The 12129-nt window shown below is 42.7% G+C and overlaps 1 protein-coding gene across 1 annotated transcript; it reads right to left on the bottom strand.

Moving 5' to 3' along the window:
* Window positions 1-7252: 7252 nt before the first annotated feature.
* On the bottom strand, window positions 7253-10585 carry LOC142995432 (histone H4 transcription factor). Its single transcript, XM_076146497.1, has 9 exons — window positions 9919-10585; window positions 9560-9786; window positions 9367-9478; window positions 9110-9262; window positions 8940-9014; window positions 8723-8843; window positions 8498-8636; window positions 8272-8396; window positions 7253-8088 (listed from the first exon to the last, which is right to left on the bottom strand). Exons 1-9 carry the CDS (start codon window positions 10067-10069, stop codon window positions 7662-7664), a joined length of 1530 nt encoding a protein of 509 aa, XP_076002612.1. The 5' UTR covers window positions 10070-10585; the 3' UTR covers window positions 7253-7661.
* Between the last annotated feature and the right edge of the window lie 1544 nt (window positions 10586-12129).

The following is a 12129-nucleotide window of genomic DNA, read 5'->3' as shown; positions in this document are numbered from 1 at the left end:
CTGTAAATGACATCTCGCTGCCCACCTACAGTACCTTCATGGCCCACCTGAGGGCAGCGGCTCACATTCAACATTGGCATTTCAGATAATGTAACCACATATCAAATTATAAGATAATGTAACCACAACATTTATAATTTGGATCTGTTAAATTTCAAGATCCAGCGCCATGGATGGTTCATTCATCAACATTGAGAGAGAGAGAGGGAGGAAGAGGGGGGAGAGAGGTGAGAGAGAAAAAGTTAGAGAGGGAGGGAGAGGGAGAGAGGTCTAGGTCTCTGTTAAATATTGTATTGTATTTATAATTTATTTTATCCCACCCGCGACCTCAAAACTAGGTCGCTATTTAATTTACTTCTATTTTATTCTATTTTTATTCTTTTTATTTTATTTATTTATTTATTTTACGTTATATATATATATATATATTTTTTAAAGTTTTTTTTTTTTTTTTTTTTAAATGTCTTTATTGTTTTAAACCGCTGTGACCTGAAACCTAGGTCTCTATTTTATTTTATTTTATTTTTTGTTCTTTCATTATTTTTATTTATTTTTTTTTTTTTTTCATTTACAGTGAATTCATCACAGGTCATTGTAGTCTACCGACATTATCAGCTGTTCTGCCCTGTCACTCTGGGGGTCCAAATAGCCCAGTAATGATGTACCCTCGTACTTCCCCGAATTCGACGATGGCTGGCAGCCCCCCGCCCCTCCACACCCGCAGCGGCAGCCTGTAGAGGTAGAAGAACAGTCAGTGACACATCCGTTGTTTGCACGTTGCCTCCTAGTGTGCAGCACTTCTATAGGCCTTTGTCAGGACGTATCTGCTCTGGCACACTCTGGTGAGTTACTTGGGTATTTGTTTTGTTTTGTTTTTTGGCTTTTATTTTTCTTTCCAACTTGCTGCAGCCCCTCTGGCGCCTCCACTTTGAAAACGTGTGCATTAGAATAAGCCCAAATTGCTTGATTAGCCTTGGCACGTAGTGAATGCGGGGTTATGAGGGGTAATGCTCAGGCTGGAGTCTCTCTGCACTGCCTGTTCACTCTGAAAGGATTTGGATGGTGAGCGAGATGTCATGTGACATGTCATCCCATCGCCTCATCCACTCACAGTCTTATGTTCTGCATAATGGGATCCCAGGCGAAGGGAAACCCAATTTGTCTGGGACTCTTCAGGACAGAGAGCTCACACCAGAAGACACAACTCGAACAATATGTACTGGATTTAACCAGGAAACCCAAAGTTGGTTTATCATGCATTGTTTGTCTTAGATAATATGGTTTCCTTTGTTTAGCTATTTTTTGTAAAGGAGTTCAAAGGTTTCATCCTGGTTGTCACCTAAGGATGGAGTTGAAAAACTGTCAAAATCAAGTGTAAGATGAAGTGTAAAATGCCCATCTTCTATAGAGCACGTCATATTTTTCATGTGTACATGTTTCATTACTTACACCACTTGTTGTGTTCCTGCATGGATCCCTTGGCAGAGCTTTCCCCACTGGGACCATCCTGAGGAGAACAACAGCCGACACACAGTGTGTTAACACAACATAACACAGTACAGGAATATCAATGTGGCGTTTGACTTATTTGAGTATATTTATGTTAATTTCCCATTTTAAAATCCCTCACACAATCCCATCAGAAGGTTTTAGGGGGTAATGGGATTAGAGTAAGCCATTAGGAGCGGTTAATGGTCTTTTCTTGTGCTGTAAGTAAAGGTGACTAATTGGCCGAGAGGCATCAGACAAGACGGCACTGGTGTACAGCAACAGGTGGCCTAGAGAGAGAGAGAGAGAGAGAGAGAGAGAGAGCGAGTAAGAGAGAGGGAGAGAGAGAGAGGGAGAGGGAGAGAGACAGAGGGAAAGAGAGAGAAGAGAGAGAGAGCGAGTGAGAGAGGGAGGGAGAGCGAGTGAACGAGAGACAGAGGGAGAGAGAGAGAGTGCGAGCGAGTGAGAGAGCTTCTCACTTCATACTGCGCGTCAAAGGAACTGGATGTTGTTTTTCACTGGATAACAACAAACATCAGGATCACTTCTTCTTCTTCTTCACAGGTAAGCACGTTACTTTCACAGCTTTGTGTGTAGATCAGATGTTAGATGGCGATATGTAAACAATAACTCTCATATCATATATTTGACCTACATGTCGTATTTTGCTTATAATGTGACAAAGAGCGAAAGAGGACAAATTCAAATGCTGATTAATGTTTAATGACATCAGTGCTTTAATATAATAGAAGGGCTGGTATAGTGTGTGAGTTTGTTTGAACAGACTTGATGACTGATAATTGTAAGACTGAGCCTGAACATTTTGATTAGAAGCTCCGTGCCTGTTGTGAGTTGTGACCGTGTGCACTCAGAAGACCCTGCAGCTTTCAGGCCTCATTCACCGCTCGACCTCCTAAACGGCTCTTTCAATGAGATTAAGAGATTTCTGTGCCACGCTGCCATGGACGAGTTTTTGAGAACACGGAGGCGTTTAACCTCCGGCTAATCTCGTCTGTAGGAGAAAGGAGAGATCAGAATGTGGGATTGTTTAAGAGCAGAAAAGTTACAGTGGCTCTGAAACTCTCAATCCTCTGTGCAGATGTGAGGTGTCATCTGTTAGATCAGTCATTTCTGTAACTCTTTCTATCTAATGCTCCTAACAGACATAACTGCATATCAGATCCCTCCATACTCACTAACAGCATTACTGACCATTTGTCCTTGGAAGGGACAGATCCCAAATTAATTAAATGGATTGACACACAGAAGGTCATTCAACTGGATTACTGCCTGTAATGCAACCTAACAAGATATATAATCATTTTTACACGTCACAAACTGCACAAAGGTAATACGTCAGAGTCTCTCTTATTTGAAAATTAGATTTCCCAAATCTTGCCATGATTTTTCAAATTGCACAAAACCAAACTATGGATTGCAACTTCAATCCCAAACCTGTACACCTTCACCCAGTAAGTCCTGTGTCTATACAACTTTGTCTTGGCCATGATTTATATTTTTTTGCAGGGTTTTTATCAGTGATTTGAGTTTCACATTCCTTGACTTTTCGAGGATGTCCCGTCAAATTGGCACAGAGGCAAAATCTTTCTGTTGAGACTGAAATGTGTGTTCCAAATTCAAATGGGATTGGAAAAAGTGAACAAAAACAAACACTATCTATTTATTTCAAGGGGAATTGTTAACCGAAACTGGTAACATGAAATGATTACGTGTATATTTGGGTTCGCTGATTTGATTTGCTCTGTTTCTGCCTCTGAAGGCCTCTGTGTTGGCATCTCCTTTAATCGGCCTCCCTAATGCCAGGAGCAAACCCGCCCACTTTAGTCCCTGGAGTCCCAAAAAGTATGTCACAGTTTGGTAAGTTTTGATTTAATTTGTTACTATTTTTAAGTAGATCAACCATTTCATCAGTTCAATTATCTTAAAACTTCAAACTGTGTGTCTCCAGAGAACAACATGCTGCATATTGGGAAATCGAGATCGCGGCTGCATGCGGGTCCGCACTCGTCCCCGTATGTCCACCCCCTGGTTCACCAGTGCAGCATCATGCATCGCCATGCCAACCAGCCCCCCTTCAGTCCCCATCCTCAATGCTCCTCTGCTCTCATCAGCACTCAGAACAGCAATGTAAGAAGATCAGGCGCACACACAACCAAATCTTTGACTTGACACTTTTTAGGGGTATTAATTTTCTTAACATTAAACGACCAAGAATCTCAAGTCTCTTTTATTTCACGCTACAGTTTATCCAGCCTTCATCACGGCCGGCCTCCTTCATGCCTGTCACCGCCTTCCACAGAACCTCACAAGAGACAGTTCAGTCATGGGTACGTTCATAACACATCAATCCTAAAGTGGAGCCGTTAACACAAACTTCACAAGCAATTTTGCATTTTTGCAAGTGATAAAATGTTTCTGTCTGATATTTTGTTGTGAATTGTCTGCTCGCCTCAGAAACAAGGGAGATGGGGAACAATGCATGTGAGCATCGCATGGAAGATTTATTACCATGAGCAAGTCAAGGTAATAATGATATCATGACATATTTACTTGTAAATACAACTGAAGCTGACCACAACTTAAAGAAATGTTGTGAACTTTTTGGGGGGTAATTTGCTCCAAAACTATGTTGTGCTTTACACCCTGTCTGATGCATCATTTCATAGAAAATTCAAATGAAATCTAATGAGGTGCAGCGAGAAGCGACGCCAGATCATCCATCTGCACTCCGCCTACCTGATTTGGCAAAACATGACGGAGCAGAGCATCCCTCCTTCATCAGCACACATCCAGGTGAGAAATAGAGGCAATATTACATTATTGACCAAAGTTAAAGTGGGAAAGACGCTGACCAAATGGATCCAATTACAATAACTCAACGCTGGAGGGCAGCAGAAGTTACCTAATGCTACTTCCAAATTTGAAAAGGGTTTTTGAGGATAAAAACTGTACTTATGCAAGAGTTGAGTGTGAAAGCAAAATGAATACTGACAAACTTTTTGACATTTATATGAATTTGTAAGCTTAACCGGTATTCTCCAAAGTAATGTTTTTATTTTTTTTTAAGTTTCAATAAAGGTTGTGGAGAAAAAGTATGTATTTATTGTAAATATCAATACTACCCTTAAAGGAATTGGAATTTGGACCAAAGAGTCCTGCTGCAACGGGGATGTTGTGTATGAATTTCTGGCTTTTTGTGCGTTTCCTAGGCCAAGATATGGCCAGTCCAAAACATGTCAAATGTGATAAGGGTCCCCCCTTACCTCTTTCCAAAATTTCCCCAAAATTTAAAATTTCTTCAAACTCATGCAAATGGGTCCTCGTGCCCCACAGAGGCTCTGTGTGGAATTTTAGCTCTCTAGCGTCTTCCTGGTCCAAGATATGGGCTTTTAAAATAATTGGAATTTGGTCAAAATTGTCAAAATTGCTCCAAACTTGCACCAAATAATACTAGTGCCACGGGGATGTTGTGTAGGAATTTCTGGCTTTTTGTGTATTTCCTAGGCCAAGATATGGCCCGTCCAAAAAATGTCAAATGTGATAAGGGTCCCCCCTTACCTTTTTTGAAAATATGACCAAAATTTAAACTTTCTCCAAATTCATGATAATTGGATCCTCGTGCCTCCCAGTGGCTGTGTGTGGATTTTTAGCTCTCTAGCTTCTTCCTTGTGGAAGATATGGGCTTTTAAGTATGAATTCTCCCTTAACATACTTAACTTCTTTAATTAAGTTTGTTTTTGTTTTTTTAATTTTTTGCACTCAATGTCTTCTCACTTTTTAGAGCCTCCAGTGTATGAAAACACCCCTGACAGAAGAGAAACACTTTGCCACATACACACAACCCGGAGGCCGAACCTTGACTGGGAGAACGATCAGGTGAGGGCTCGTGAACTCGACGGCAGACACAATGGCGTCCACGGGTCAGACTCACGTTGCTGGGAGCTCGAGCGTGAAAGCTTTGTCAAAGTGAGGGGGATGAGGCAGGAAAGCGAAGATGAAACCAGCATAAATGAGGACTTTCCTGTGCTCTACACTGACAAGAGCAGATATGAGCCTCCTGCCAGGCTTGTGCATCCATACTCAGCTGTTTCGTGGGAGTCAACGTTGGATACGCAAAGCTGCCTTAGATACTGCAAAGTGATGCCTGACAGAGTTTTCCACAGCCTCCCACCAGCACCACCACCTCACCCTCACTTCCCTCTTGTGCAGCGGGAGGCAGTTTATTTCAGAGGAGGAGAGTTCCTGCGCTCCTCCTCTCTCCCCTGCAGACGTCAGAGCTGCTGCTCTGTCACCCCGGGAGGCCTCCTTCATTCCGGCCTTCCAGCAGCGCCGACCTGCCCAGGGGTCTGCATGTCCCGGGTCAGTCTGGGCAGAGAGATGGGAGCTAAGGCGAGGATCCCTCATCTGTGTCCCTAACTACTGGACATGAAGAGAACTCTGTTGAACTGCTTTTACCCCAATTTTTGGAGACTTTGTACTGTTTGTTTCAGCTATAATCCAGATGTAAATCCAGCTTTACTGCAGACTTATCAGACTGTGGTTTCTAGATACTCTCTTCCTTTTTTGCATTATGTTAATGTTGTTCGGCTTCTTAGAGATGTTTGGGCTGTTAGAGAGCCTGTCACACACTTTCAGACGTTGCATGTAACAGCGGGCAAGTATTTTCAAAGTAATTTATTTATATTTATTATGATAAATAATACTTAACGCAATTGCAATTTCAAGCTGTTTCAAACTTTATTCAAAATCCAAGGACTTCTTAAACCTTGAAAACACTTGAGAACGAAAGCATTTTCAAGGATTTCCCCATTCGAACCCTGATCCTTTGTAGGAGGGATTCATATATTAAAATACATCAGCAGCTGTACATGCTTCCCCAATGTGGCCATGGTGGCTTCAGCCTTTTTTTGCAGTCAATTTTTTGTTACTAATAAATGGCAGCTTGCTTTTCGGGTGGAACTGTTATAAGGCTTTGTCTTTTGAGTATGTTTTTGAATTGTCGTGTTTTTTTTTACATTACTGAGTTTGGCGTAGAAATCAGCCTTACAATACAGCCAGTATGCCTGTGTGTCATCCACAATAAACTGCTTTAACCAGCCATTGCCATTGCAGCCTGGATGCTGTGTCTGAAATTTTAGCTCTCTCATTTCTTCCAAGTCCAAGAAATATGGGCTTTTCATGTTTTCTCTAGTTTTACAAAACGATGACCCATTTGGTCCATGGTTACTATGAAGTACCATATAGATGATAGTCAACTTTTTCAGAATTTTGTCAATATTCCCCAATTTACCCCAAATTCACACAAATTGATGCCATTGTAGCCTTGAGTCTGTGTCTGAAATTTTAGCTCTTTAGCTTCTTCCTTGTCCAAAATATGGGCTTTTCAGGTTTTCTCTAATTTTACAAAACGATGACCAAGGGGACAACTTTTCCGAATTTTGTCAATATTCCCTAATTTGCCCCAAATTTTCATAAATTGACGCCATCCAATTTTAGCTTTAACTTAGATATTGTATATCAAAAAAAAAATGATGCTGAATCCTCAAATATGGAATGTGCTGCAGAATCGTATTAAATCTTTTTTGTTTCCTTTTCATCTGTAGCTCAATGAGCAGCAACTTATTTTGACATTTTTGTATCTCCAAACCTGTAATCTAATGTAATGTAAGCTGTAATCGACTGCATGCAAACTTTCTTCTAGCAACAACCAGGTTCAAATCTGAGAATAAACTCCACAGAGTGAGACAGAAGCTTCATCTAAACCCAACAGGAGCTTTATTCTTTATTTCTGACTGTATTAAAAATGCTTCTTCTTTAAATAACGAGGAACTTCTGCACCGAATGCATGAAATTGCTTAAAATATTGCTGGGTAAATTAAGCAATATTAAAAAACATACAATAAAAAAATAAACTGCAAAAAGGCAGAACATGTAACAATAAAAACAAGAGGAGACGTTAAGAACAAATATTTCACACCAGATGATCCATTTGATGCTCTGCTCGTCCATCATCATCGGCTCAGAGTTTGTTGTTTACAAAATGGCTTTAAAAATATCAGTTAAAGTTGTGTAGAATACTTAGGTCTTCACATTAAAATCACTGGAAAATACTGTAAAAGATTCTACGCGAGACGACGACCCAGGAGACCGGCTTAGACCACGTCCATGCCCAGGCCCCGGGCCACCTCGGTCAGGGCCTGCACGGCTCCAGAGGTCCCGTCCAGGTCACAGTCCTCCTGAGGAAGTCCTCCCCCCCCGGGCTCGTCCTCAATGTGAGGAATGGTGCTCATGACGCAGTAGACCGGCGAGTCGCTGTGCTGAGAGGACGCGTCCTCCGCCCCCGAGAGCTCGGAGGAGTCGGAGAAGGTGGAGCTGGAGGACGGTGAGGACGAGCCGGTGGGGGAGCTGAGGCCGCTCTGTGAATCCGCCAACGCTCTCTTTGTCCTACTGCTGCCGCCGGGGTTCTTCTGGAGGCCCTGAGGCTTCTTGGCCATGTTCTTCATGATCTGCTTGGTCACCTCCACAGTCTCAAACCTCACCATGTTCAACTTCAGGAAGCCGTCTTTGTCCTTTCTGTACCTACGGAGACAACAAATGGACAACCAAAAGTTATCTTCCAGTCTAAGCAGAGCGGCCTTGTTCAGTTATGTCTATCAGCAGGAACATGAATCACGTGTGCTCCACAGAAAATCGCTCAATTCAATGTAACAGTGATCTGATGATGAACCCTTGACTGTGAGGTTTGGGGGGTTATAACTGTACCTGAAGCGTGAATGTCCCGATGGCCACTTCAGCTCGTGCTTCTTCCGCAGGTGCAGCGTGAGTGTGTAACACCAGGAGAAGACTTTATCACAGATGTGACATTTATACTTGGAGATCTCACCTGACTGTGGGTGAAGATCAGAAGAGAGAGAGAATCATCAAACTCACACACCTGTCTTAACAACACGCAACCTTTGAGGAGGAAGATCCACAGAGACAGACGAACCTCATGCACTCTCTTGAAATGCTGATTCATAGTGGAGAAGGTGTGACAGGAGTATTCACACCCCTCCACCGTGCAGTGATACACCGCACCCTCGTTGTGGACCTCCGTGTGTTTCTGTAGATCCCGCTGGTTCTTAAAGCTGAAAGAGTTCAAAGACGTGTGGGTACGTGATGAGGTGATAAACCAACGACTCGACTTAACCCGGGTCTCGTTTGCAGGTCTGACCTTTTGTCGCAGAAGTCGCAGGGGAACGGCCGCTCGTCACAGTGACGGAACCTGATGTGGATCTTCAGAGCCGCCAGAGTGGTGCAGGTCATGTCGCAGAAGGGACACTTCACGTGATTCACTGAGAACAGAAGGAACCGGTAGCTCACAGACGTTCTACACACACACATCACCTGATCACACCACAGACCTGCATCCATCAGGAGGGAGTCCTTACCATGCTGACGTACGTGATCCCTCAGAAGCCTCTCGTTGGCAAAACCTTTACCGCAATGTTCACATTCCAGGGACTCTGTTTGAAAGAGAAGAAGAGTTTAAAGTCTTTGGTCAGTGTATCTTTGACGAATCACAGTGGCAGAGAGGTTTAGAAAGCATTGTCCTTCTCACCAACGGGCTCTGCTTGCCTGTGGAGGTGATCGAACAGCTTGGTGTTGCTGGAGAACATGCTGCCACACGTGGGACAGGCCACCACTCTCTCCTGGGTGTGACTCCGCATGTGTTCCCTCAGGCGGTACTTTATCTTGAAGAAGGCGTCGCAGCCTGGAAGGGAAAGGAGAGGAGGAGAGCGGAGCTAAAACCGACACGGCAGGAAGGACGGGCGAAGCTCAGTGAGATCTGTTTAAAGGCGCTTGACTCGCTCGTACCTTTCCAGCGGCAGAAGAGGGCCTGCTGCTGGTGAGGGAGAGGCTCCTTCTCTGCGTTCTCCACGTGGTTGTCCACATGTCGGTAAAACCACTCAGGATTGTTGAAGGAACTCTGAGCAAAGACAGTTAGATTTAGTCACTAAGAACACAATAGGAACCACAAAAGGTCCTAATCAACAATCTAAACCCTTACATCACAGTGCTCCCATTGGCACCCGTGTCCGTCCGAGCCCTCTGGGACCAGGTTGTTGCTATGAAGACCCTGGTTGCAGCTGGGAAGGTCCGGACGCGACTTCAGCAGCTGGTTCCCGATGAACTTGAGCTTGCCGTGGTAGTTGTGGAAATACGCGTGAACCTCCAGCTCCGACGCTCGGCCCATGGCCAAGAACTCACAGCCGGTCCAGAGACAAGCGTACTCATCTAGAGGAGGGACAGGGAGAACAGTTTACTGCCATGAAGGAAGTTAGTACTGTACATCACCACACAAGATGGAGTCACGTGATCACAGACGAATCTAAAGATCACCCAGTCCTCCTCCTCCTCCTCACTCACCCAGTTCCTCCAGGGCGTCCCCGTCCCCCAGGTAGTCCTTCAGGTGCTGGGCCATGTGGTCGCTGAGCTCCTCCATGGTGTGGCCTCTGAAGCTGCACGCCGCCCACTCACAGGACACCGCGAAGTTGTCAAGTCTCTTATTCGCCATCATAGTGATCGATAGTGTTGTGATCGTGCGCACACACACACCTAAGAGCTACAGTCGACGCTAAACAGAAGACTGAGCTTGTTGTGATCGAGGGCGCCTACATGTTAGAATAGTCATCATCCTACAGTAACACTGGCTAGATAAAGTAGCTAGATATTAACTAGTAAAATGATATTGTTGCTATTTACATTAATGTTTGCTACCAGTAGTAACGTAGTAGTAAAGTACAGAGAATTGTAGCGATTATCCTTAAATTAGTCGTGTATTTAGGCTAACAGTTTTGCTAACTAACGCGACCTGTGTAGAAAAAGCTTCACTCGCTCCACTTTCTCTCACTTTTTGTCTAAATTATTAAATCTCTTAGTGACTGAAACAAACTTACGATGATTCGATCGAGGGAATTATAGACACGCGATACATTTTCTGAGCAAATAAGGGATAAAAAAAGTCCAAAGTCACTTCGTCGCCATATCAAGCTGAGGATTCCCTGCTAAGGTTTTCCCTCTCTTGTTTGTGTTTACTTCCTGCAAGCGAAAACGGAAGTGCGGTTTCTTCGTCTTTTTGAGGTTAGATTTCAATAGAAAGGAAAATATGCGCAGCGACATCTGCTGGACAAGAGCGTGAACAACCATGGTGCAGATAACAGTGAATTAAATGGCAGCGGAATTGAGAAATAATTTACTTTATGTTTATAGCAGTGGATAAAAGTTGTTGTATGTGTATTTAATACGCTCTCATAGTTGGGATGGATTTTTCTCAACACTTGAGCTACGTATTCATGTGGGTGTGCAGGAAAATGAATTAAAACAAAAATGTCAACCAACATAATCAACAAAATTACTTTTATTGTAAACTATAGATTTGTTCTAGTTTCTGAAAGTCGACGTTCTTTAAATATAATCTGCTGTGTTCAGATGTTGTCCACTAGAGGTCACAGTTCGCTGATTCTTAATGCCACACTCATCGTGTAATTTTGACAAATACATTGGCAGTCTTCATTAGGGTTCTGCTTACATATGTAGCAGACAATACAATAAGATGACGCCATGATGTGAACGAAATAAAGAACTAGCACTTCAAAAACAGTTACATGTGTCATGATATAAAACTAAATATGTTTGGCCTGTGAAATAACATCTTACTGTTTAAAATTGGACCAAAAGGGAAACACAACTTAAATATAATATTTCCCAGTGAAACACACCAGGACACTGGAGCATTTTGTCAATTGTACTTTTTCAACGCACTACAGGAAGTTGCTTGGCTAAGCCTGTAAGCACATCTCAGATCGGGGACACAGAGTGCTGCTGTGCCATGTCTGATCTCGCATTCAATATTTCATGCTGCCGCAGACATAAGGGCCCATAACAACTGAATTATTCATGCAGCTTTATGTCAGGATGACTGATTCACAGGAAAATGACCACCAGCATGCAAAAGCCACTCAGTGAATGAACTGAAAGATAATCAAATAATGTTTACATTTTCTACATGTGCTTTGCTCTTTTTTTATTATTCTCTGTCACACTTAATTGCTCATTTGTGTAAATATGTGGTCACTTTGCATCTCTGGATGAATCCACAGGCTGTCAGTAAACAGTAATTCAGTGATGATGACAGATTCTTACTGCATGGGCCAATTTGAGCAAACTGCAACTAAACCACCTCCACCAAAACATTGTGACGCATTCAAGTTGACCATAAGGTAAATACTAGTCTGACTTTAATAGAGGTGCATAGATATGTGCACCCGTACCAGATATACAGTATGTTTGTGTATTAAAACCATTATCAGCAAATTAGTGTGATTTCCCAAAACAAAAATAATATCATTCAAAGGATATTTGATATTACTGTCACTCTCTTAAATGGATTTGTTAGGGAATGAGATTTTCACATAGAGGGGACCTGATTGGCTTAATAAGTTAGTTAGAATTGTATCTTTTAGAAGTGAAACCAAGTCATTTTGAGTCTTAACTAAGCTACAAGTCAACTCAAAAGTCCAAACTAATACGTCTAAATCAAGTCTATCAAAACTCCTACACTTCGAGTAAGGTAGAGAG

This window comes from Genypterus blacodes, unplaced genomic scaffold (assembly GCF_046128005.1).
Source record: "Genypterus blacodes isolate CSIRO-AG114 ecotype Tasmania unplaced genomic scaffold, CSIRO-AGI_Gbla_v1 ptg000032l_1, whole genome shotgun sequence".
NCBI lineage: Eukaryota > Metazoa > Chordata > Actinopteri > Ophidiiformes > Ophidiidae > Genypterus > Genypterus blacodes.
This window is presented reverse-complemented; position numbering and strand designations above follow the sequence as displayed.

Excerpts from the sequence above, each read along its gene's own strand:
- LOC142995432 (XM_076146497.1), bottom strand. The coding sequence starts at position 10,069 with ATGATGGCGAATAAGAGACTTGACAACTTCGCGGTGTCCTGTGAGTGG. Across the intron at positions 9,479-9,559 it reads GCCAATGGGAGCACTGTGAT|AGTTCCTTCAACAATCCTGA; the intron begins GTAAGGGTTTAG and ends GTCTTTGCTCAG. Across the intron at positions 9,263-9,366 it reads CCTCTTCTGCCGCTGGAAAG|GCTGCGACGCCTTCTTCAAG; the intron begins GTACGAGCGAGT and ends TTTCCCTTCCAG.